The sequence below is a fragment of the Phacochoerus africanus genome, chromosome 7 (genome assembly GCF_016906955.1).
Source record: "Phacochoerus africanus isolate WHEZ1 chromosome 7, ROS_Pafr_v1, whole genome shotgun sequence".
In the NCBI taxonomy this organism is placed as follows: Eukaryota; Metazoa; Chordata; class Mammalia; order Artiodactyla; family Suidae; genus Phacochoerus; species Phacochoerus africanus.
This window is the reverse complement of record NC_062550.1, coordinates 15,313,766-15,336,783: the sequence shown is the minus strand read 5'-3', so window position 1 is coordinate 15,336,783 and position 23,018 is coordinate 15,313,766. Positions and strand designations below refer to the sequence as shown.

Below are 23,018 nucleotides of genomic sequence, written 5' to 3'. Positions count from 1 at the left end.
AGCTTTTTCTGCATCTATTGAGATGATCATATGGTTTTTATTTTTCAGTTCATTGATGTGGTGTATCACATTGACAGATTTGAGGATATGGAAGAAGAATCCTTGCATCCATGGGATAACTCCTACTTGATCATGGTACATGATCTTTTTTTTTTTTTTTTGGTCTTTTTGCTATTTCTTTGGGCCACTCCCATGGCATATGGAGGTTCCCAGGCTAGGGGTCAAATCAGAGCTGTAGCTGCTGGCCTACACCACAGCCATAGCAACGCAGGATCCGAGCTGCGTCTGCAACCTACACCACAGCTCACGGCAACGCCGGATCGTTAACCCACTGAGCAAGGGCAGGGACCGAACCCGCAACCTCATGGTTCCTAGTCGGATTCGTTAACCACTGTGCCACGATGGGAACTCCATGATCTTTTTAATGTATATTTGTATGCAGTCTGCCAATATTTTGTTGAGGATTTTTACATCTATGTTCATCAGTGATATCAGCCTATAATTTTCATTTTTGTGGTATCCTTGTCTGGTTTTGGTATCAGGGTAATGGTGGCTTCAGAGAATGAGGTTGAGATTGTTCCTTCCTCTGCATTTTCTGGAAAAGTTTCAGAAGAGGTGTTAAGTCTTCTCTGAAGTTTTGGAGAATTCATCTGTGAAGCCATCACGTCCTGGAGTTTTTGTTTTTGGACGTTTTTTAAATCACATTTTCAATTTCAGTACTTGTGATTGGTCTAGTCATTTTTCTATTTCTTCCTGGTTCAGTCTTGGTAGGTTGTACCTTTGTAAGAATCTGTCCATTTCTTCTAGGTTGTCCACTTTATCAGCATACAGTTGCTCATAGTGGTCTCCCATGATCCACTGTATTTCTGCAGTGTCAGTTGTAACTTCTCATTTTTCCATGTCTAATTATATTGATTTGAACCCCCTCCCTTTTTTTCTTGATGAGTCTGGCTAACGGTTTATCAATTTTGTTGATCTTTTCAAAGAACCATCTTTTGGTTTCATTGATCTTCTGCTCTAATCTGTATGTTATTAATTTCTGCTCTAATCTGTATGATATGTTATTAATTTCTGCTCTAATCTGTATGATTTCTTTCCTTCTACTAATTTTGGGCTTTGCCTGTTTTTTCTTCTATAGATGTTTAAGGTGTAAGGTTAGGTTATTTGCATTTTTTCTTCTTTCCTGAGATAAGATTGTATTGTTATAAACTTCCCTTTCAGAACGGCTTTTAGTGTATCCCATGGGTTTTAGATTGTTGTATCTTCATTGTCATTTGTCTCTACGTGTCTTTTAATTTTCTCTTTGATTTCTTCAATGATCCATTGACTGTTTAGTAGCATATTGTGTAGCCTCCAAGAGTTTGTGTTTTTTGCTATTTTTTTTCTTGTAGTTTATTTCTAGTCCCACAGCATTGTGATGGAGAAAATGCTTGAAATAATTTCAGTTTTTTAAAACTTTATCAAGGCTTGATCCGTGACCTAAGATGTGATCTATCCTGGAGAATGTTCCATGTGCACTTGAAGAGAAAGTATATTCTGCTGCTTTGGGGTGAAAAGTTCTACAGGTATCAGTTAACTTTATTTGGCCTAGTGAGTGTATCATTTAAGGCCTGTGTTTTCTTGCTGTTTTTCTGTCTGGATAATCTGTCCATTGCTCTAAGTGGGATGTTAAAGTCCCCCACTATTATTGTGTACTGTCAATTTCCCCTTCTATGGCTGTCAGAAGTTGCCTTATATATTGTGCTGCTCCTATGTTGGGTGCACATATATTAAAAATTGTTATTTCTTCTTCCTGTATTGATCCTTTGATTATACAATGTCCTTCTTTGTCTCTTGTGACATTTTTTATTTTAAAATCTATTTTGTCTGATATAAACATTGCTACTCCTGCTTTTCTATAACTACCATTTACATGTAATATTCTCTACCACCCCCTCACTTTAAGTTTAGATATGTTCTTAGACCTGAAGTGGGTCTCCTGTAGACAGCATATATATGGGTCTTGCTTTTGAATCCATTCAGCTAGTCTTTTTCTTTTAGTTGGAACATTTAATCTGTTTACATTCACTGTAGTTATGGATAGGTATGTATTTATTATCATTTACTTAAAAATTTTTTTTGGATTGATATTTTGGGTCTTTTTTCTTCCCTTCCTCTTTCTGTTGTCTTTTCTTGTGATTTGCTGACAATGTTTAGTGTTATGTTTTGCTTGGTTTTTCCTTTTTTTTTTTTTTTGGTCTTTTTGCCATTTTCTTGGGCTGCTCCCACGGCATATGGAGGTTCCCAGGCTAGGGGTTGAATTGGAGCTATAGCCGCCAGCCTACGCCAGAGCCACAGCAACGCAGGATCTGAGCCATGTCTGCGACCTACACCACAGCTCACGGCAACGCCGGATCCTTAACCCACTGAGCAAGGCCAGGGATCGAACCCGCAACCTCATGGTTCCTAGTCGGATTCGTTAACCACTGAGCCACGACAGGAACTCCAGTTTTTCCTTTTTATGTGTGTGACCATTATAGTTATCTGACTAGTGGTTCCCCTTATATTTTAATATATCCATCTATATGTGTGCAGGCTGGTTTCCTTAATTTCAAATGCATTTTCAATGTTCTGCATTTGTCCTCTCCTCTTCTCATGCTTGCTAGTTTAGATATCATATTTGTCAATGGGTGATTTACTACTTTTAAATTATCTTTGCCTTTACCAGTGAGCTTCTTCATTTTTAATATTATTGTTTCTAATTGTGGCTTTTCCTTTTCTGCTTAGAGAAGTTCCTTTAATAGTTGAGGTATAGCTGGTTTGGAGGTGCTAAATTCTCTTAGCATTTGCTTGTCTGTGAAGCTTTCAATCTCTCCATCAAATCTGAATGAGAGCTTTGATGGATAGAGTATTCTTGGTTCTAGGTTCCTCCTCTTCATCATCTCAAATATATTCTGTCACTCCCTTCTGGCCTGTAGAGTTTCTGCTGAAAGGTCAGCTGTTATTCATATGGGAATTCCCTTATATGTGATTTGTTGCTTCTCCCTGTGGCTATTAATATTTTTTCTTTGAACTTAATTTCTGTCAGGTTGATTAGTGTGTGTCTTGCTATATTTTTCCTGGGGTTTATTTTGTATGGACGTCTCTGTGCTTCTTCCACTTGAGTGAGTGTTTCCTTTCCCATATTTGGGAAATTTTCAGTTATAATCTCTTCAAATATTTTCTCTGGCCCTTTTTCTCTCTCTTCTCCTTCTGGAACCCCTATGATGCAAATGTTGGTATATTTAACGTTGTCCCATGAAGTAAAGTTTAACACAGTGTGTACCAATTATCATTATGCCTGTTATGTAACAGGTAATTTGTAAATCTTTCTACTTGACCATTTACCAAATATCATTTACACTATGAGACAGGTACTTTGTAATTCTTTCTACTTGGCATTTTTTTAATATACCATTTTCAATCTTGTCCAGTTAGTTCAGGTTTTATGGTCTTGTCTACAGAAGTATCAGTAAGTATTATACAATACTTTTTATATTATAGTTGTTGTATAACTATTTCTCTTGCTACACTGTGTGTGTGCTTTTTTTTTCCCTGCCTGCGGCTCATGGAGTTCCCAGGCCAGGGGTCAGGTATGAGCCATGGTTGCAACCTATGCCACAGACATGGCAACACCAGACCCTTTAAACCACTGTGCCAGCCTGGAATGGAACCTGCGCCCTGGCACTGAAGAGATGCCACTAATCACATTGTATCACAGTGGGAACTCTTCAGCTACTATGTTGTCAACACTTGGAGAGCCCCTAATCCAGTGATTCTACATATGTACATGAGCTGGATCAAGAAACTCATACTGGGATAGATTAATAGTTTGTGTATTATTTTAGAATTGGAAGTAGAACCCAGATCTTCTGATTATTAAATATTCTTCTCCCTAAAATAGGAGTAACTTGGTATCCATGTGGAAAAAATAAAAATAAAAACGGAATCCCTACCTTGTGCTATAACACAAAAAGCAATTGTAGATCTAAATGTGGAATGTGAATTAGTAATGTTTTTTATGGAAAGGAATTTCATGAGCTTAGAGGAAGCAAAGATTTCTTAACCAGGGTGCATGCTCTTGTGCATATGTGCCTGTGTGCACACATATGCACACAGGGGCATTAATTAAAAGGGAAAATCTTATTTCATTTTATTTATTTATTTAGTTAGTTTTGTCTTTTTAGGGCTGCACCCATGGCATATGGAGGTTCCCAGGCTAGGGGTCAAATCAGAGCTGTAACCTCTGGCCTATACCACAGCCATAGCAACATCAGATCAGAGTTGCATCTGCAACCTACACCACAGCTTATGGTAACGCTGGATCCTTAACCCAATCGAGGCCAGGGATGGAACCTGAGTCCTCATGGATACTAGTCAGATTCGTTTCTGCTCAGTCACGATGGGAACTCCAAAAGGGAAAATTTTTTAAATTAGAATTCTTTAAAATTAAGAACTTATAATTCTCAAAAATAGCAATAAGATCATAAAAAGGCAAGCCACTGAGTGGCCAGTGGGCAGAGACATTTGAAGCACATATAACTGACAAGGGAGTTCTATCAGGAATGTTTAAAGAACTAAAAGTCAGTGAGAAAAATATAGATAACTCAAATACGGGCAAGAATTTGAAGAGGCATGTCACAAAAGAAGCTATCCAAATGGCCTACAGACATGGTAAAAGTTGCCCAGTCACATTAAATATTTGGAAAATGTAAGTTAAAATAACAGTGAAACACTACTACATACTTTCTTGAATTGACTGGCTAAAATTAAAATTAAAAGACCTGTCAGTACAAAGCACTGATGAAGATATAGAACAGCTGGAACTTTCATATGTTACTACCAGGAGTATGAACAGTGAAAACTTTGGGAAACTTTAGGGCTCCACATTGAATATTGATATTACTTTACACTACATTTACATTTACATTACCCAGCCCTTTCACTCTCAAGTGTACACTTAATAGAAATAATGAACATATGTAGATGTGTGTATGTTATATTCATAGCAGCATTATTTGTAGAAATAGTCCCAACATTTGGGATCCCAAATGTTCCCAAACTAGAAATAACCCAATGTTCATTAACAGTAAAATGGATAAGTTGTGGCATATATTCATATACTGGAATACCATATAAAAGGAACTACAGCAGTGACATGGATAAAATCCAAAAATATGTTTAATGAAAGGAATCAGAAAAAAAAGCCAACATGAACTCCATTGACAAACTCAGCAGAATGATATTCATTAGACAATCAATCGACAAATGTATAATGATCACCTATCCTATGCCAGGTGTTGTTCTAAGGTAACAGTTTTCAAACTTTTGGGCCTTAGGACCCTTCGTACCCTTAAAAATTACTGAGTAACCCCAAAGAGCTTTGTCTTAGAGTTAATATCTATCAACATTTATGTGCGAAGTTGCAAAAAATTTTAAAACACAATACACCAGCCACCATAGCTAATAATGTCATTACTTATCATGTAGCTTCTGGAAAACTCAACTGCACAGATATGAGAAAATGACAGTAATAAAGTCAAACGATGTCTTAGTATTATTACAAAAAGAGTCTGACTTCACAAATACCCTGAAAGAGTCTTGGGAACCCATAACATCCCTAGACCGACCATTGAGAACTGTTGTTACAGAGCTAAAGACCAGTAATGACTCAATCCCTCTCTTATGAAATTTGATGAAGACAATAAAGAAATAAATCAATAAATACATGATTTCAGGTGGTAATAAATGTCATGAAAAATAAAACAGGGCAAGGAGATAGAAAGTGAAAAGTGACAGTGGGCACTTACTTTATATAGGATAGTCACAAAAGGCCTCTCTAAGGAGAGATACTGAAAGAATGAGCCCTGCCAAAGTCTATGAGAATAATATTCAGGTAGAGAAGCAGAAATGCTAACACCCTGGAAGTCATTTAGAAGACTTGGAGCATAGATGTGACCTGATCTGATTAAGGTTTTTGAAATACTACTCTGGCTTCCACATGGTACAGACTGGGAAGAAAGGTATAAAAAAGGAAGTAGAGAAGTTAGGAGGCTACTGCAGTAATCCTGCAAGAAATGTTGGTGATGTAATAGAAGTGGAATGTGAGATTTGAATGAATATGGGAATTATTTTGAAGGAAAAGCTGAGGGACTAGAGACAGTGTTGTGAGGGGAAAAAAAGTAATGAAGGAAAGATGCTCCTAGGTTTTTTTTTACAGAACAATGAGGTGAATGTTGTCATATGTGATATAGAGAAACTGTATGTGGTGGGGGAAACAAAGGCAAAATCAAGTTGAAGATTCTCATTATGTGGAATCTGAGTAAAAATCCTCGATATACAGGTCTGTAACTCAATATAAAAGTCAGGGCAGGAGATGCACAAGGTATTCAAGTGTGTGACTAGATCAGATCACCTAAGCGTAAATGAGAATAAAAGAATTGAGACCTAGAATTTCACCCTACATCAAATGCTGTTACATTAACATAATTTATACATTATTTTTTATACTTCCTTTTTCAAATAACTAACTGCTAAGTCCCAATGATATCAGTTAAGAAGGCTTTTTTTTTTTTTTTAAGTAACTCCCTTCTCATATTAGAGGACACTGACTCAAGAATTTCCCTCATCAAGAAATATTCTGGGAGTTCTGGGTGGCCTAGTGGTTAATGATTCGGCATTGTCCCTGCTTGTGGGTCAGGGTTCAATTCCGGGCCTGGGAACTTCCGCTTGCCACAGATGCAGCCAAATACACACACTCACATATACACACATATATTCTGAAACACACACACACCACCTCTACTCCTAATCCCTCCTTCTTCTCCTGGAGTTGTCTCTTTTTCTGTGCTCCTAAGATTACCTTTGCATATTTCTGCAGGAATCCTATTTAGCACTCTATATTTTAATTATTTGTCCTTGAGCAAGGTGAGTATTCCTTTATGGGCAAGAACTATGACCACCTTGGCCATGCAAAGTGCTTAGCAGATAACAAACTCTCAATGAACTTTTAATGAATGAATAAAATGAGGGAGTGACTTAGCCAAAGTCAGTCCAAGTACTACTTAGCAGGAAAGCAGGGATTAGTATCTAGGTTTGAGGACAGCCAGATGTTCCAAACTTACTTCAGTACGTCATTCAAAGAACTATACATTCAGGTCTCACTATATCTATATATTTTCTTTTCTATTTATCATCCTGTCTTGACTATAAGGCTGGTGATTTCATTGTCTTGACTGTAAGTCTAGTGATCTACCCAAAATTCACTTTTCCCCAGCCTGTCCAGAACCTGTACAACCAGCTTATATCTTAAAGACACCTCTCCCTTAAAAACCTTCTTCATCAACCCCTCAATCATCACCCTCCTCTCCTACACTAGCCACACACACACTTTCTGTAATACTGTATACAATCTGAATTCTGTCCTTATAACCACATTGAAGCTACTTTTTCAAAGTTTATCAAAGACCTTTGATAACTAAAGTTAAAGTATAATTTTCAAAATGGTAAAATCATGATTCTCATACAAATATGAAATGAATATATGGGAAAGATTTTATTTAACTCATTAATGAATGATGGAACCAGTAAGACGTTAAAACTGGTTTAAATGAGAATCTTTCAGAGATTTATACTACCCAGTCTATAAAATTCATTTGCATGGCATGAACAGCAATAACTGCATTGGTATGGACAGGAAACATCTGTTATCAGTTTTCTAGAACTTAATTGTTGCCCCTTTTTGAAGAACTATGAAACGATTTAGTCAATTGAAGACAAAAAATGACTATATTAATCAAAATAATACAGTTTCTGGAGGGTCCTCTAGCTCCTGGAGGATCAAGGCCCAGCATTCAAAATACACAGTAATTTCTTCTGCCCGTTTCCATGTCTTTGACAATTTTTTCTGCATAAACGACAAAATTCATCCCAACTTGCCTTCTTTAGCACAGTAAAGGAAAATTCTTGCCACCCTTGGTTTTCATGATACAGCATTCTCCTGACTACTTTTCTCTCTGATTGATTCTCCTCAGTCTCCTTCACCAGTTCCATTCACCTTAAGCACAGTATTCACCCAGGTATTGATGGGTCTTATTCTATCCAATAGCAACAGTCACGCTTCCCCTATGAATACAGGAATTACGCCCACATCTACAGCTCTAATTGCTGTAATTCCCAAACTTGAACTTCTATTTTTCTCCATTCCCTATGCTGTCATCTTTTTTTTTTTTTTTTGCTTTTTAGGGCCATACCTGCTGTATATGGAGGTTCCCAGGCTAGGGGTTGAATAGGAGCTACAGCTCCCAGCCTACACCACAGCAACACAGGATCCCAGCCACATCTGCAACCTACATCACAGCTCATGGCAACGCCAGATCCTTAACCCAGAGATCAAACCCACAACCTCAGGGTTCCTAGTCGGATTCATTTCTGCTGCGCCACAACAGGAACTCCCCCATGCTGATATCTTAGCAGCACCTCAAATTCATCATGACCTAAACTAAACTCACTCTTTTCCTCATCTAAGTATGATCTGCCCTTGTTTTCTAACTTAATGTCTAATTGTCAAAGAGGCATAAAGGGGAGTTCCCGTTGTGGCTCAGTGGTTAAGAAATCTGACTAGCATCACATGTTCGATCCCTGGCCTTGCTCAGTGGGTTAGGGATCAGGCATTGCCGTGAGCTGTGGTGCAGGTCGAAGACGAGGCTCAGATCCTACATTGCTGTGGCTGTGGCAGAGGCCAGCAGCTACAGCTCCAATTTGACCTCTAGCCTGGGAACCTCCATTTGCCGTGAATGCCGCCCTAAAAATAAAAAGGAAAAAAAAAAAAAAGAGGCATTAAAGCATGAGAATCTTACATTCTTCTCTTTCCCTCACCCTCCTCCTGCCTTTTCCAGTCACCTAAACTATCCACTATATCTCTACAATTACTCTCGTCTATCTTCTGCTTCCTCACAGCCTTTTCCCTAATTCAAGTCTACACTGTCTTTCACCTGAACTGTTGATACAGCTTTCCCACTGTTACACTGTCTCTTTCCTCTTATCATTCACTCAGATGTGAAAGTTTTCTTTCCCCAAACAGGGGTCACAGTTTTTCTGACTTAGTCCCACTTTCTGATCTGAGTTCCAATATAATAGGCACCTGTTATTTTAGAGCATCTACCTACTTCCTACTTATGCTACTTCAGTTACTTCAGTACAGTCAAGCTGATCCCACCCATGAGGTACACAACTTCAGCTCAAACAGGCTCACAATGATTGGTACGGAATTGGCCCAAACAGAGCCACTGAAGTGCCACAGATGTTTGCTGATGCTTCTGGGGCAGAAGCAAACGGTTTTCACTCTTATTGCTATTGCTATACTTTACCACCAGAGGACAGCCTGTCTTAAAAGCCAATTCAGAATAAGTGAAGTTGGAATATACAAAGAGAGAATGTTGATCCTTCTGAGCCGTAGCATCAACCCAATGCCTAAAGCCAGTTTCCCTTGGATTGTTCAGTTAATTTGCCAATAAACTCTCTTTCTGCTTAAACCCATCTGAGTCAGGCAACCATCTAAATCACTGAATCAAAAGAATACTAAAGAACACCTCCTATCTTTCTATGCACCATAAGATTCAGTTATATCAACCTCCTCCCCAGTATCAGAACACAGTGCCTTCCCTCATGTTTTTTCCTAAGTTTGGAATTTTCTTCCCTCTGCCTGGACTTCCCTTCCCACCTTCCCTTCTGTATTAAGATCCATCTCATACTTCAAGGCTTAGTTAAAATGCCTCAGTGTAGCAATTCTTGGAGGCTGAGTAGAGAAGCAAAGAACCAGACTACACAGAGGTTTTAAAATACGCTACGGCTTTTTGAATCTTAACATAAGAGTAAATAAATGTCATAAAAGCATTTTAAAATAGTAAAGGACATGATCAGATTAACAATTTCAAAAGATTACTCTGGTTGTTGCATGAAGGATGAATTAGAGAAAGGCACGGGGGACAATGATTTGTAAACTACTCAAGAAATCTGGAGTTCCCGTCGTGGCGCAGTGGTTAACGAATCCGACTAGGAACCATGAGGTTGCGGGTTCGGTCCCTGCCCTTACTTAGTGGGTTAACGATCCGGCGTTGCCGTGAGCTGTGGTGTAGGTTGCAGACGCGGCTCGGATCCCAAGTTGCTGTGGCTCTGGCGTGGGCCGGTGGCTACAGCTCCGATTCAACCCCTAGCCTGGGAACCTCCATATGCCGCGGGAGCGGCCCAAGAAATAGCAACAACAACAACAAAAAAAAAGACAAAAGACAAAAAAAAAAAAAGAAATCTACACAAAAAGGACAGTGGTATTAGCTAACGTGGCAATGGAGACAAAAGAATGTACATCTGTGATTATTTTATCTCTGAACAAATCCCTCTCTATGCTGTAAACTTCCTGAAGACAGAGAACTTATCTGCTGACTACCATTTTACCCACAGAAATTAGCAAGGTGATAGGTGCACAACAGGGATACAAATATTTGCTGAATAGCTGAATATATAATTAACAAATGAGAGTATTATTTATGTAGATAGAAAACACAGGAAAAGTCAGTCTGGGTTTTGTTTGTTTGTTTCACTTTTAAGAGAGAAGTAAGGGAAAAGAATTCTGTTTCAAACCAGCTGAGTTTAAGGCTATATAATACATTCAATTATGGAGGGACTCTACATATAGTGGACACTTATCTGGGGATGAGATGAGAGATTTGGGCTGAAAACACTGATTTGTGAATTCTGGGCATATAGATTGTAACTGGCTTTATAAAGAGAGAAGATTACCTAGTAATGATGTAAAATGAACAGAGTAGAGATCACAGACCTAAGGCACATGTAAAGGCTGAATAGAAAAAGAGAGGTCAAGGAAGAAGACCTCTAGGAGCTCTGACATAAAAACAAACATGGGGGAGTTCCCGTCGTGGCGCAGTGGTTAACGAATCCGACTAGGAACCATGAGGTTGCGGGTTCGGTCCCTGCCCTTGCTCAGTGGGTTAACGATCCGGCGTTGCCGTGAGCTGTGGTGTAGGTTGCAGACGTAGCTCGGATCCTGCGTTGCTGTGGCTCTGGTGTAGGCCGGTGGCTACAGCTCTGATTCGACCCCTAGCCTGGGAACCTCCATGTGCCACGGGAGCGGCCCAAAGAAATAGCAAAAAGACCAAAAAAAAAAAAACAACAACATAGGAAGGTTCTCTAACCAAAGCAGAGGGAAAAAGAAGGTGTGGTCAAAGGTGTCAAAGGGTATAAAGTCTAAGAATGAAGTTTTAAAGTATCATTTGGATGAAAACAGTTTTCCTAGAGAAGGTGGGGGTGGAACCAAGTTTGGAATGGGTTCATGGGTAAACAGAAGATAAAGAAGTCATTCAGTATTAGACATCATATTCAGAAAGGGTGGCTTTGAAGGAATTGAAAAACATAGTTTCAGTAGAGGAATGTCAAGGGAAGCTTTTGTTCTTGTTCGGCTTTTTGTTGTTGTTTGTTTGTTTGGAGAACTTGGCTTTAAGCATTCTTTTTTCCTTTTTTCTTTTTTGGTTGCCCTGTGGCATATGGAGTTCCCAGGCCAGGGATCAGATTGGAGCCACAATTGCAACCCATGCTACAGCTGTGGCAATGCTGGATTCTTTAACCCACTGTGCCAGGCCAGGGATTGAACCTGCTTTCTGGCACTGCAAAGACACCAATGATCCCACTGCACCACAATAAGAACTCCTTAAGCATGTTTAAATAATGATTAGAAGCAACTTAAAAAGAGTACGGGGTTAAAGAAAAAGCAAGAGAATAATAAAAAATGAGGTTCCTGATGTACATATATATCAAAACATGTTTTATATATGAAATATATATACTTTTTGTCAATTATACCTCAATAAAGCTAAAAAATATGAGCAAAAGTTTATAAAACAGAGTACAGATGAATATACTGGGTTTTTTAAAGACATTTATTTTATACATTTTTTAAAGATTATACTTCATTTACAATTACTAAAAAATATTGGCTATATTCTCCATGTTGTACCTTATAGCCTATCTTAGTCTAGAAAGTTTGGTATCTCCCACTCCCCTACCCCCTAGCCCTCCTCCCTCCACTGGTAACCACTAATCTGTTCTATCTGTGAGTCTGTTTCTTTTTGTTATATTAACTAGTTTGTTGTCTTTTTTAGATTAGATAGATAAGTGATATCATACAGTATTTGTCTTTTTCTGTCTGACTGACTGACTTCATTTAACATAATACCTTCCAAGTCCATCCATGTTGCTGTAAATGGCATTTTTCTTTCTTTTATGACTGAGTAGTATTTCATTGTATGTATGTACTTGTGTGTATATATACATATCTTCTTTACCCATTCATCTGGTGATGGACTTAGGTTTTTTCCGTATTTTGGCAACTGTAAATAATGCAGCTATGAATACTGGGGTGCATGTATCTTTTCCAATTAGCATTTTTGTTTTTTTCAGATATACACTCAGGAGTGGCGTTGCTGGGTCACATGGTAGTTCTACTTTTAGTTTTCTGAGACTCCTTTAAATTGTATTCCACAGTAGGAACACCAATTCATATACCCACCAATAGTACGAGGGTTCTCTTTTCTCCATATCTTTGTCAACATTTGTTATTTATGTTCTTTTTGTTTATAGCTATTCTGACAGGTGTGAGTTGATGTCTCATTGCAGTTTTGAGGTTCATTTCTCTGATGACTATCAATCTTTTGATTGAGCATCTTTTCATTTGCCTACTGGCTAGCTGCAGTTCCTCTCTGGAAAAAGGTCTATTCAGGTCTTCTCACCTTTTTTTTTTTTTCTTTTTAGTGCCACACCTGCAGCACATGGAAGTTCTCAGGCCAGTGGTCAAATCAGAGCTTCTGTTGCAGGCCTACACCACAGCCACAGCAATGCTGCATCTGAGCTGCATCTGCAACCTACACCACAGCTTGTGGATCCTTAACCCGCTGAATGAATGAGGCCAGGGATCAAACCTGCATCCTCATGGATACTAGTTGGGTTCTTAACCTACTGCACCACAACAGGAACTCCTCCTCACCATTTTTTAAACAGGTTGTTTGGTTTTTCAATGTTGAGTTGCATGAACCAACTGTATATTTTGGATATTAATCTCTTATTTGTCATATCATTTGCAAATATTTTCTCCTATTCTGCAGGTTGTCTTTTTGTTTTGTTGATGGTTTCCTCTACTATGCAAAAACTTTTGTGGTTAATTAGGTCCCATTTGTTTATTTTTGCTTTTATTTCCTTTGCTTTAGGAGACCAATTCAAAACATACTGTTACAATTTATGTCAAAGAGTGTTTGGACTATGTTTTTGTCTAAGAGTTGTATGGTTTGTGGTCTTACCTCTAGGTCTTTAATACATTTAGAGCAGATCAATGTTAATTCTTCCAAACCAAGAACACACTACATATTCATCATCTTCAATTTCTTTCATCAGATCCATATATATGCTGCCTACAAGAGACTCACTGTAAATCTAAAGACACACACAGACTTAAAGTGAGGGGAAGGAAAAAAGTATTCTATGCAAATAGAAATCAAAAGAAAGCAGAGTAGCAATATCAGAACAAAATAAGACTTTAAAATAAAGACTCTTATAAGAAACAAAGAAGGACACTATATAATGATCAAGGGATCAACCTAAGAAGATATAACAATTAAAATACATATGCATCCAACATAGGAGGAATAAATACATAAGGCAAATAGTAAAGGACATAAAGAGAGAAATTCATAGATACACAACAATACTGAGAGACTTTAACACCCCACTTATATCAATGGACAATTCACCCAGAGAGAAAATAAGTAAGGAAACACTGGCCTTAAACAGTGACACCTTAGACCAGATGGACATGACTGATATAGAGCATTCCATCCAAAAGTAGCATAATGCATATTCTTTTCAAGTGCACAGGCAACATTCTCCAACATTCTCCATGCAACATTCACACATTATATGCCAAAAAATTTAAATTCAAGAAACCTGAAACTGCATTTCCTAAACTGGTTTATCATGGAAAACAATATGTTCAAATTACTTCCCTGTGTGGGAGGGGATATTGTTCTCCTGTCACTTAAGTCTGGAAAATGCCTTAGAGTTTTACTTTCTTTATTAATATTTTTAAGTTTTAGAGAAGGTTTAAAATGCTGGGCTACTTTACAGTAAACGTTCGTCTTCACTTTTTGTCATGTAAAAAAAAAAAAAAACCCACTGACTTGCTACGGTTCTAATGTTATAAAAACACAACTTGGGAAATGCAGAACTCAATTAAAATTACTTTCTCTATGAAGAAAAAAAAAAAAAGAAAAATGAGGAATTCCTGTTGTGGCACAGCAAAAACAAATCCAACTAGTATCCATGAGTATGCAGTTTGATGCCTGGCCTTGCTCAGTGGCTTAAGGATCAGCACTGCCGTGAGCTGTGGTATAGGTCGCAGAAACAGCTTGGATCCCACATTGCTGTGGCTCTGGTGTAGGCCGGCGGCTACAGCTCGGATTTGACTCCTAGCCTGGGAACTTCCATAGGCGAGAGCAGCCCAAGAAATGGCAAAAAGACAAAAAAAAAAAAAAAAAAGATCATACACAATGATCAAGTGGGGTTTATCCTGGAGATGCAAAGATTTTTCAGTATCTGCAAATCAATCAATGTGCTACACCATATTAACAAACTGAAGAATAAAAACCAAATAATCACCTCAATAAATGTAGGAAAAGATTGTGATAAAATCCAACAACCATTTATGATAAAAAGCTCATCAGAAAGCACACATAGAGGGGACACACCTCAAAAATCACAGCCAGCATCATTCTCAACAGTGAAAAGCTGAAAGCATTTCCTCTAAGATCAGGAATGAGACAAGGATGTCCAATCTCGCCACTTTTATTCAACACAGTTTTGGAAGTCCTAGCCATGGCAATCAGAGAAGAAAAAGAAAAGGAACCCAAATTGGAAAGGAGGAAGTAAAACTGTCACTGTCTGCAGATGACATGATACCATATATAGAAAATCCTAAAGACACTACCAGAAAACTAGTAGAGTTAATCAGTGAATTTGGTAAAGTTGCAGGACACATAATTAATATATAGAAATCTATGAGATTTCTATACATTAACAATGAACTATCGGAAAAAGAAATGAAAGAAACAATCCCATTTACCACTGCATCAAAAAGAATAAATTATGCAGGAATAAACCTACCTAAGGAGGCCAAAGACCTGTACTCCAAAAACTATAAGAGACTGATGAAAGAAATTGCAGACTACACAAATAGATGTAAAGATATACAATATACCATGTTTTTGGACTGGCAGAATCAATATTGGTAAAATGACCACACTACCCAAGGCAATCTATAGATTCAAGGCAATCTCTATCAAAACACCAATGACATTTTTTCAAAGAATTAGAGCAAATAATGTTAAAATTTGTGTGAATTTTTAAAAACCTAAATAGCTAAAATAATCCTGATAGTGGTGTTGCTGTGGCTGTGGTGTAGGCCAACAGCTGCATCTCTGATTTGATCCCTAGCCTGGGAATTTACATATGTTGCCAGTACAGCCCTAAAATGCATTAAAAAAAATCTTTCGCTGAAAATTATTTTTCTGAATTAACAAATCTATTACGTATTAGCATCTAAGTTAGAGGAAGTAACTGCCCCCTCCCAATCCTAGACTTACTAAGAAAATTAAAAAGAAGATTACCAAATATCTACTTTGTACAAAACACAATGCTAGACATTGTGGCAAATACACAGAGGGCTCTTTCCCCACATATCTGCATAGCTTGTTTCTCCTTCATTTAGGTCTCAGTTCTCACATTCTGCTTTATTTATCTGCATTACACTTGCCACCTCCTATTATATTTGTTTTATTGTCTGTTTCTATTCCCAGGCTAGGAGCTCCTCAAGGCAGGGACCTCTTCTATTTATTCACTGTTGCATCACCAGTATCAAGAATAGTGCCTGCCATGAATATGAATGCAAAATAAATTCTGATGAAATGAAATGGTATCATTTCTTTAGGAAGAAGAGGTTCAATTTATTCAATGGGGGAGAAATGAACCTATGAGGACTACGTCAACATTTACAAATGAAAGAAGTAAATACTAAGGATGACAAAAGAAACAATATCAATAAATGGTGTAAGAGTTCACAATACTGCTAATTATTCAGACAAGGTCATAAGGAAAGGTATTTTGGGAGTTTCTGCTGCAGCATAGCAAGTTAAGGATCCAGTGCTGTCTCTGGGGCAGCCCAGGTTCAATCCCTGGGCTGGCACAGTAGGTTAAGGATCCAGTGTTGCTGCATTTGTGGCACAGATCACAGTTGCAGCTCAGACTCGATCCCTGGCCCAAGAACTTCCACATGTCATGGTTGTGGCCAAAAATACCACCTCTCAACTTCCACAACCACTCACCCATCCCTAAGAAGCCACTAATCTACTTTCCATCTCCACTTTTACTCATTCTGGACATTTCATATAAACAGAATCAAATAGGAGTTCCAGTTGAGGCTCAGGTACATAACTAGTACCCATGAGTATGCAATTTGATCCCTGGCCTTGTTCAGTGGGTTAAAGGATCCAGCATTGCCGTGAGCTGTGGTGTAGGGCCCAGAGACAGCTCAGATTTGGTGTTGCAGTGCCTATGGTGTAGGCTGGCAGCTATAGCTCCAATTCGACCCCTAACCTTGGAACTTCCACATGCCATGGGTGCAGCCCTAAAAAGACAAATAATAATAATACACGGGATTTTGTGACATGCTTCTCAGCACAATGTTTTTAAGGTTCATCCATGTTATAGCATGTATTAGTACTCCATCCTTTTTTGTGGCTGAATAATATTCCATTTGCATGGATATACCGTATTTGTTTAGCTATTCATCAATAAATGGACATTTGGGTTGCTCCCACCTCTTGGTTATCATGAAGAACAATAATTCTACAGACATTCATGTATAAATTTTTCTTTTGCTTTTTAGGGCCACACGTGTGGCATATGGAACATCCTAAGCTAGGGGTCAAATTGGAGCTACAGCTGCCAGTCTATGCCACAGCCACATCAAGGCTAGGACCGAGCCGCATCTTCAACCTACACCACGGCTCATGGCAACACGGGATCCCTGACCCACTAAACGAGGTCAGAGATGGAACCCACATCCTCATGGATACTAATTGGATTCATTTCCACTGCGCCACGATGGTAACTCCCCATGTATAAATTTTTGTGGGGTATGACTTTACTAGGAATTGAATGAAAGAAGAATTGTAATATTTTAAATCATTCAAACCCAAAGATGACAAATTCAAGATAAAGTTTTCACTGGTATTAGATCAAATGAGGCAAAATAAATTTTCATAAAGCTTAATTTATTCAAGTCAAAGGACTGTTCTTTATTTTGTTACAATATCCTTCAAACTTTTTCTAATGTTAAAGCACCCTTTTTAAATGAAATGATGGCAACACAAAAAGGTAGTTTTGTTAATTTACCTAGGAAAAATAGATTTTTAAAAATTTGCTTTTCTGTTAAATCCAAAAATCTAAGGAATATTGCTGAGTTCCCTGGTGGCCTAGCAGTTAAAGACTTGGCATTGCCACTGCTGTGGCTCAGGTTCATTCCCTGGTCTGGAAACTTGTTATGCCTTGGGCACAGTTAAAAAAAAACCCCCAAAACAACAACAAAAAACCCCCAAAAATCTAAGAAATATTGTTTACTGAAGGAAATGGCACAAAGGAAAGAAGACAGAAACCCACTAGATAGCCTGAATATCAAGCTAAGGAGTTTATACATTATTCTATGGTCAATAAGGAAATTAATAAATTTGTTTAAACGTAAAATTGACTCCTTGATGTCATTTCATTCAACAAACAGTGATTTGTTACTATATGAAAAGCAGCAAGTTTGGTGCTATAAGAATAGAGTACATAAAACTCTGTTCCTGCCTTTCTATAATAGTCTTCAGTGGAAGAAAATCTGTCTTCATCTCTCATTATTTACATCATACCTATCTAAATAATGAGTTGTTGGGTATACAAAATTAAGCAATATAAAACCCCTAATCTGAAGTTTATAGTCTAGATTTTATAAATTTATAAACTGCTCTGGAAGAAACTGAGCATTTAATTAGGTATTATTTACCTAGGGCTTCAAATTTAAGGGCAAATAGCAAGTAAGCACTTAGTACTACTACTCACATTTTAAGCATTTTACATTTGTTACTAATTCTAACAATCTCAGGAAGAGGGAATTATTACTATATTACTGTTAAGATATTAATAGATTAAAATGTTACATTTATCATCTTATTCCAGAATGAACATTGACACTAATTCTGCTAATGTACTATAATTATCTCCTATCTTAAAAAAAAAAAATCCTCTCTTGACTTCACATTCTTCTCCAGGAAGTACACTGTTTCTCTGAATCCCCTAGAGCAAAACTTCTTAACTTCTTAAAAGAGCTGTATATATGAGTTGTCTCTCCTCTCAGCCTCTCTCTTGAATCATTCCTCTGACACTACTGAAACCACTCAGTAGTGTCAAGATTATCAATGATTATGAATTATTAGTAGTCAAGATTATAAATGATCTCAAAACGCTAAAAACAATTTTTAATTTTCAGTCATCTCACTTGACCAGCAACTTGACGGACAAAGGTAAAACAGTTTCTTTCAAACACTCTCTGTCCTTCTCTACTTGCCTTCTAAGACAGCATATTCTTCTGGGCTTTCTCATCTTATTAGATGTTGCTTCTCAATCTCCTATGCTGTTTCTTCCACAGCTCCACAATTTCAACACATTAGAGGCCCAAGGCTCATTTCCTGATTTTGGGTTTTGGGGGTTTGTTTTTCTTCTGGGTCTTTCCTTTTTATTTTTATGGCCTCACCTTGCAGTATATGGAAGTTCTTGTGATAGGGGTCAAATGAGAGCTGCAGCTTAGGCCTATGCCACAGTCACAGCAACAGTGAATCCAAGCCGCATCTAAGACCTACATGGCAGCTTGTGGAAACACTGGATCCTTAACCCACTGAACAAGGCCAAAGATGGAACCTGCATTGTCACAGAGACAACATTGGTTCCTTAATCCACTGAACCACAACGGGAACTCCCCAAGGCTCAGTTCTTGGACCTCCTCTCTTTTCTACCTATACTCACTCTCTTTTTTTTTTATTTTAATTTTTTTAATTTTCCCACTGTACAGCAAGGGGGTCAGGTTATCCTTACATGTATACATTACAATTACATTTTTTCCCCCACCCTTTCTTCTGTTGCAACATGTATACTCACTCTCTTAATGTTCTGATATAGTGTCATGGCTCTACTAGAATGTAGCTTCAACAAGGTAGAGATTTTTTAGCTATTTTATTTATACTGAATGCCCTGCACCTAAAAGTGTCTGGCATGTAGATGAATGACCTGCATTTGTTCAATGAATGAATGGATTAATAAATGGCTTTAAATATTATCTATAAACTGATAATTCTCTAATTTATACCTCCTGCCTGGGTCTCTGTCCTTAGCTGCAGATATATCCAACTGCCTATCTGCTGTCATGACTTGGATGTGCAATAAACATCTCAAAATTAACCAAGTTCAAAAGAGAACTCAAATCACCCTTTCAATGGCCTTTCCCACTAATCACTTAGCAAAAAGCAGCTCCATCCTTCTAGTTTCTCAAGTCAAAAAATTTTAAATCATTCCTAATTCCTTCTCTTTCTCTTATGTCACACATACAATCTGTTGACAAATACTGTGCGTTCTGCCTTCAACATATACGCAACATTTGACTATTTCTCACTATGTCCACCATGATCACTACAGTCTAAACCATTATCATATCTCACCTGGATGAAAGCAATGAACTGCTAACTGGTCTTCCTGCTTCTTGCCCACCTCCACTCTACAATTCAGTCTGTTCTCAGAACCACAGCCAGAGACTTTTTTAAAAGCTTGATTCAAATCACATCACTTCTCTGCTCATACTCCTACAGTTATTCCCACTTTGCTTTGAGTAAAAGCCCAAATCTTGACAACTGCCTATAAAGCTCTACTCAATCTGGCCCATTACATCTTTGACCTCATGTACTACTTTTCCTCATTTACTCTGCTCCAGTAGATCGGTTTCTTCTGCTGTTCTTTCCAAAGGTTAAGAATATCTCCATCTCAGGACCTTTTATCTTACTGTTCCTTCTCCCTGGAATGCTTTTCCTTAGGTATCTGTAATCTATTACTTGCTTCATCATCTTGCTCAATATGGGTTTTTCCCTATCACCATATTTTAAATTGCAACTCCAATCCCACCCCGTCGTATTTTTCATCCCCTTTCTCTGTATTTCTGCACATCATTTATCACCACTAAATACTATATACTTTCTGGGACATGTCTTCAAAAAGGACAAGAATTTCTGTCTGTCTCATTCAATAACTGTATCCCTGGTGTTTTAAACAGTGTCTGGTATACAGTAGGTGATCAATAATCTGTCAGCTGAATGAACATTCTCATTCCACCAGGCGGTCTAACAATCATCTAGCCTGGCATTTCGAGAAAAGATGGTAAAACTTCTCTAAGATTTCTTCCAGTGCCCTGAATCCTAGGATTATACTTTGCTTAGAAAGAAAAACTGTGCTGTGTCTAGTCAACCACAAGGAGGAGTTGAAAGAGTTGAGCAAAGGGAAATGTAGTCTTCCTTGCTTTTCCCAAAACAACCTCAAGGTGGAAGAAAACTGGGTTTGGAGGCGACAATACTGAATGAATGATTTTCTCCATTCTATGAGTTACCTAGACACACACAAACGTAAACATTAAAAACCGCAATCCCTTCAGGGTCACACGGCGGCCAAGGAAATCAATCCATGGGCCACTTAGTTGGAAGGGTGGTTCTTTAACTCCCCCACTAAGAATTTTCCATAAACGCAGGAGAAGAGTCCTCATCAGCACAGAGATACATAACTCATAGCTGAAGGCCAAGGTATTCCAGGCTGCCGGCACTCTTCGGCCAGAGAACCATTAAGCCCATTCTATTTAATGCTTAAAGCACCTGCAATAATTAAAACTGCATAAGCACAGCGATCCCAGGTCTACATTCTTAGATGTGGTCGATCGCACGTAAAGTCCCAATTCATGAAACAACGAAATCAATTTCTCACAGGATTTTGACTCACCTCCACCTGTTGATGCCCACATTGGAAGAGCCGGCGAACCAGGGGTCGAGGATGTAGACGCAGCGGATGGTGTCGGCGCCCTGAATGCACTCCTTCAGGGCGGGGTTGTCGTGAAGCCGGAGCCCCTTTCGGAACCAGTGCACCGCGTTCACCCCCATCCCGGGGGCGCGGTGGGCGGCAGGCGGCGCGGCGGCGCCGCCGAGTTCCTGCCCCGAGAAATTCAGGGCAAGAGGGTCCAGCTCATAACCGACACCCCCGCTTCCAGGAGAATCGCCGCACCCAAGGAGTGAGGAAAGGGCAGCAGAGCGGGGAAAGGAAAAAATGAGTCCGAGTAGGGGACCCGCGAGGGAGAGGGCGCTGCCCGTGCGGCTGGAAGATGAATGGAGATTGCCCAGTCAGCGGAGTCCGGCCGTGACGCCCTTTAAGAGCCGGCACCCGCCACGACCGCCTGGATGAGACGCCTAACTTCAAGGGTTCCGGACCCCCGGAGGATGAGCAAGTTCCACGAGCCCGAGCCGCCACGACGGCCCGAGCCGGCGCGGGCAGCCCCAGGAGATTCGTCACGGAAACCTCGCCCCACGGAGGCGGCCCCTGAAGCGCAAACGGCCCGCCTGAGGCAAACCACCGACAGGGAGGAGAGAGAATTCAGCGACTGTCGGCCACGCTACCTCTCGGCCCAGGAAAGAGGCGTGAGGACGGAACGCTGAGGCGATGGTCAAAGCCGCTGGACGGTTGCCGGCCCGAGACCGGTCCCGAGGCTGCCCGGGTGACTCCTCCGCCACCGCCGCGTCAGCGGCCTTGGCCCCGCCCTCGGCTCCTCATTGGACGGAGCGCTCCCCACGTGACCCCCGGCACCTCACGTTTCTGAAGTGTGTTTACTACAGCGGCTCTGACTGGGGACTCTGCTCGCGATTCAGTCTCTAATTTTTAGACGGCAGCAGCTCCATCTCAAAACCGTCGACCCTTTCCCAGACGCTAGACTCTCTGCCTCTGTCCCTTTCCTCCGCGGACGAGTCGCCGTTGCCTGGAAGCGCCCACGGTGACCAGAGGCCCCGTGTGAGGCAAGATTTAGCCCCGCCCTCGGGGGCCGTGAGCGGCCACCATTGGCCGAGGCTCTCCGAGACCCGGATGAGCACGGGTATGCGGGGAGTTCGCGAGCGCGCGCTCAGTTCCGGTAGGCGCGCGTGCGCACTCGCTGCCTTACAGAGGGAGGCGAGGAAGGCGGGGCCGGGTTGCTGGAACGCGCTTGGGGCTTTTTCCCGAGGGGTTTCAGGGGAAGGCCAGGAAGCTTCCTGGTGTCTTAACAGGAGGCGGCGGGGGCGCCAGGTGGGGAGTGCGGGCGGTATGCGGTGAAAAGAGCGGAGTAAGAGGCTCCCCTTAGACGTGGAGCCCAAACCATGTGCTTCCTTCCAGCTTGACTGAAGAACCCAACCCTGCCTCGCAGCGTGTAGAGCTGGCGCCCTTCTCATTCTTGTGGCCCTCGCGGCAGAGCACCCTTGCACGTGCTCTGGGGAAGAGGGGTAATTCATAGGATTGGTGCCAGGTGTTGCTGCAATTCCTTGATACCATCTGTATATTGTCAACTTGTCAGCCCTAGTTTCTTAAAGTTGGTGCGGTTTATAGGGCTCTTTGTGATGGGGCCTTTGCCTACCTTTCTAGAGACAATGCTTCATGCTCCAGAGCCTATTATACTTTTAAAAAGTGTTTCATGTTTCATTTTAGGTAGTTTGAAAGTAAGCATATTGTGTCTAAAGACACAAGAATTATTTTCAAGCATCCAAATGCAACAGTGGGAAGTAGTATTGATTTGTGTAGAA

At 39.9% G+C, this 23,018-nt stretch overlaps 1 protein-coding gene across 1 annotated transcript in view; it reads right to left on the bottom strand.

The window, feature by feature from the left end:
* The window catches only part of CRY1 (cryptochrome circadian regulator 1), an 87,711-nt gene extending 66,335 nt beyond the window's left edge, over positions 1 to 21,376 (bottom strand). Inside the window, exon 1 of the mRNA XM_047786464.1 lies at positions 21,202 to 21,376. Within this exon, the coding sequence (XP_047642420.1) occupies positions 21,202 to 21,359 (158 nt within the window). The 5' untranslated portion in view covers positions 21,360 to 21,376. The remainder of the gene's footprint in view (positions 1 to 21,201) is intronic.
* Positions 21,377 to 23,018: the final 1,642 nt, after the last annotated feature.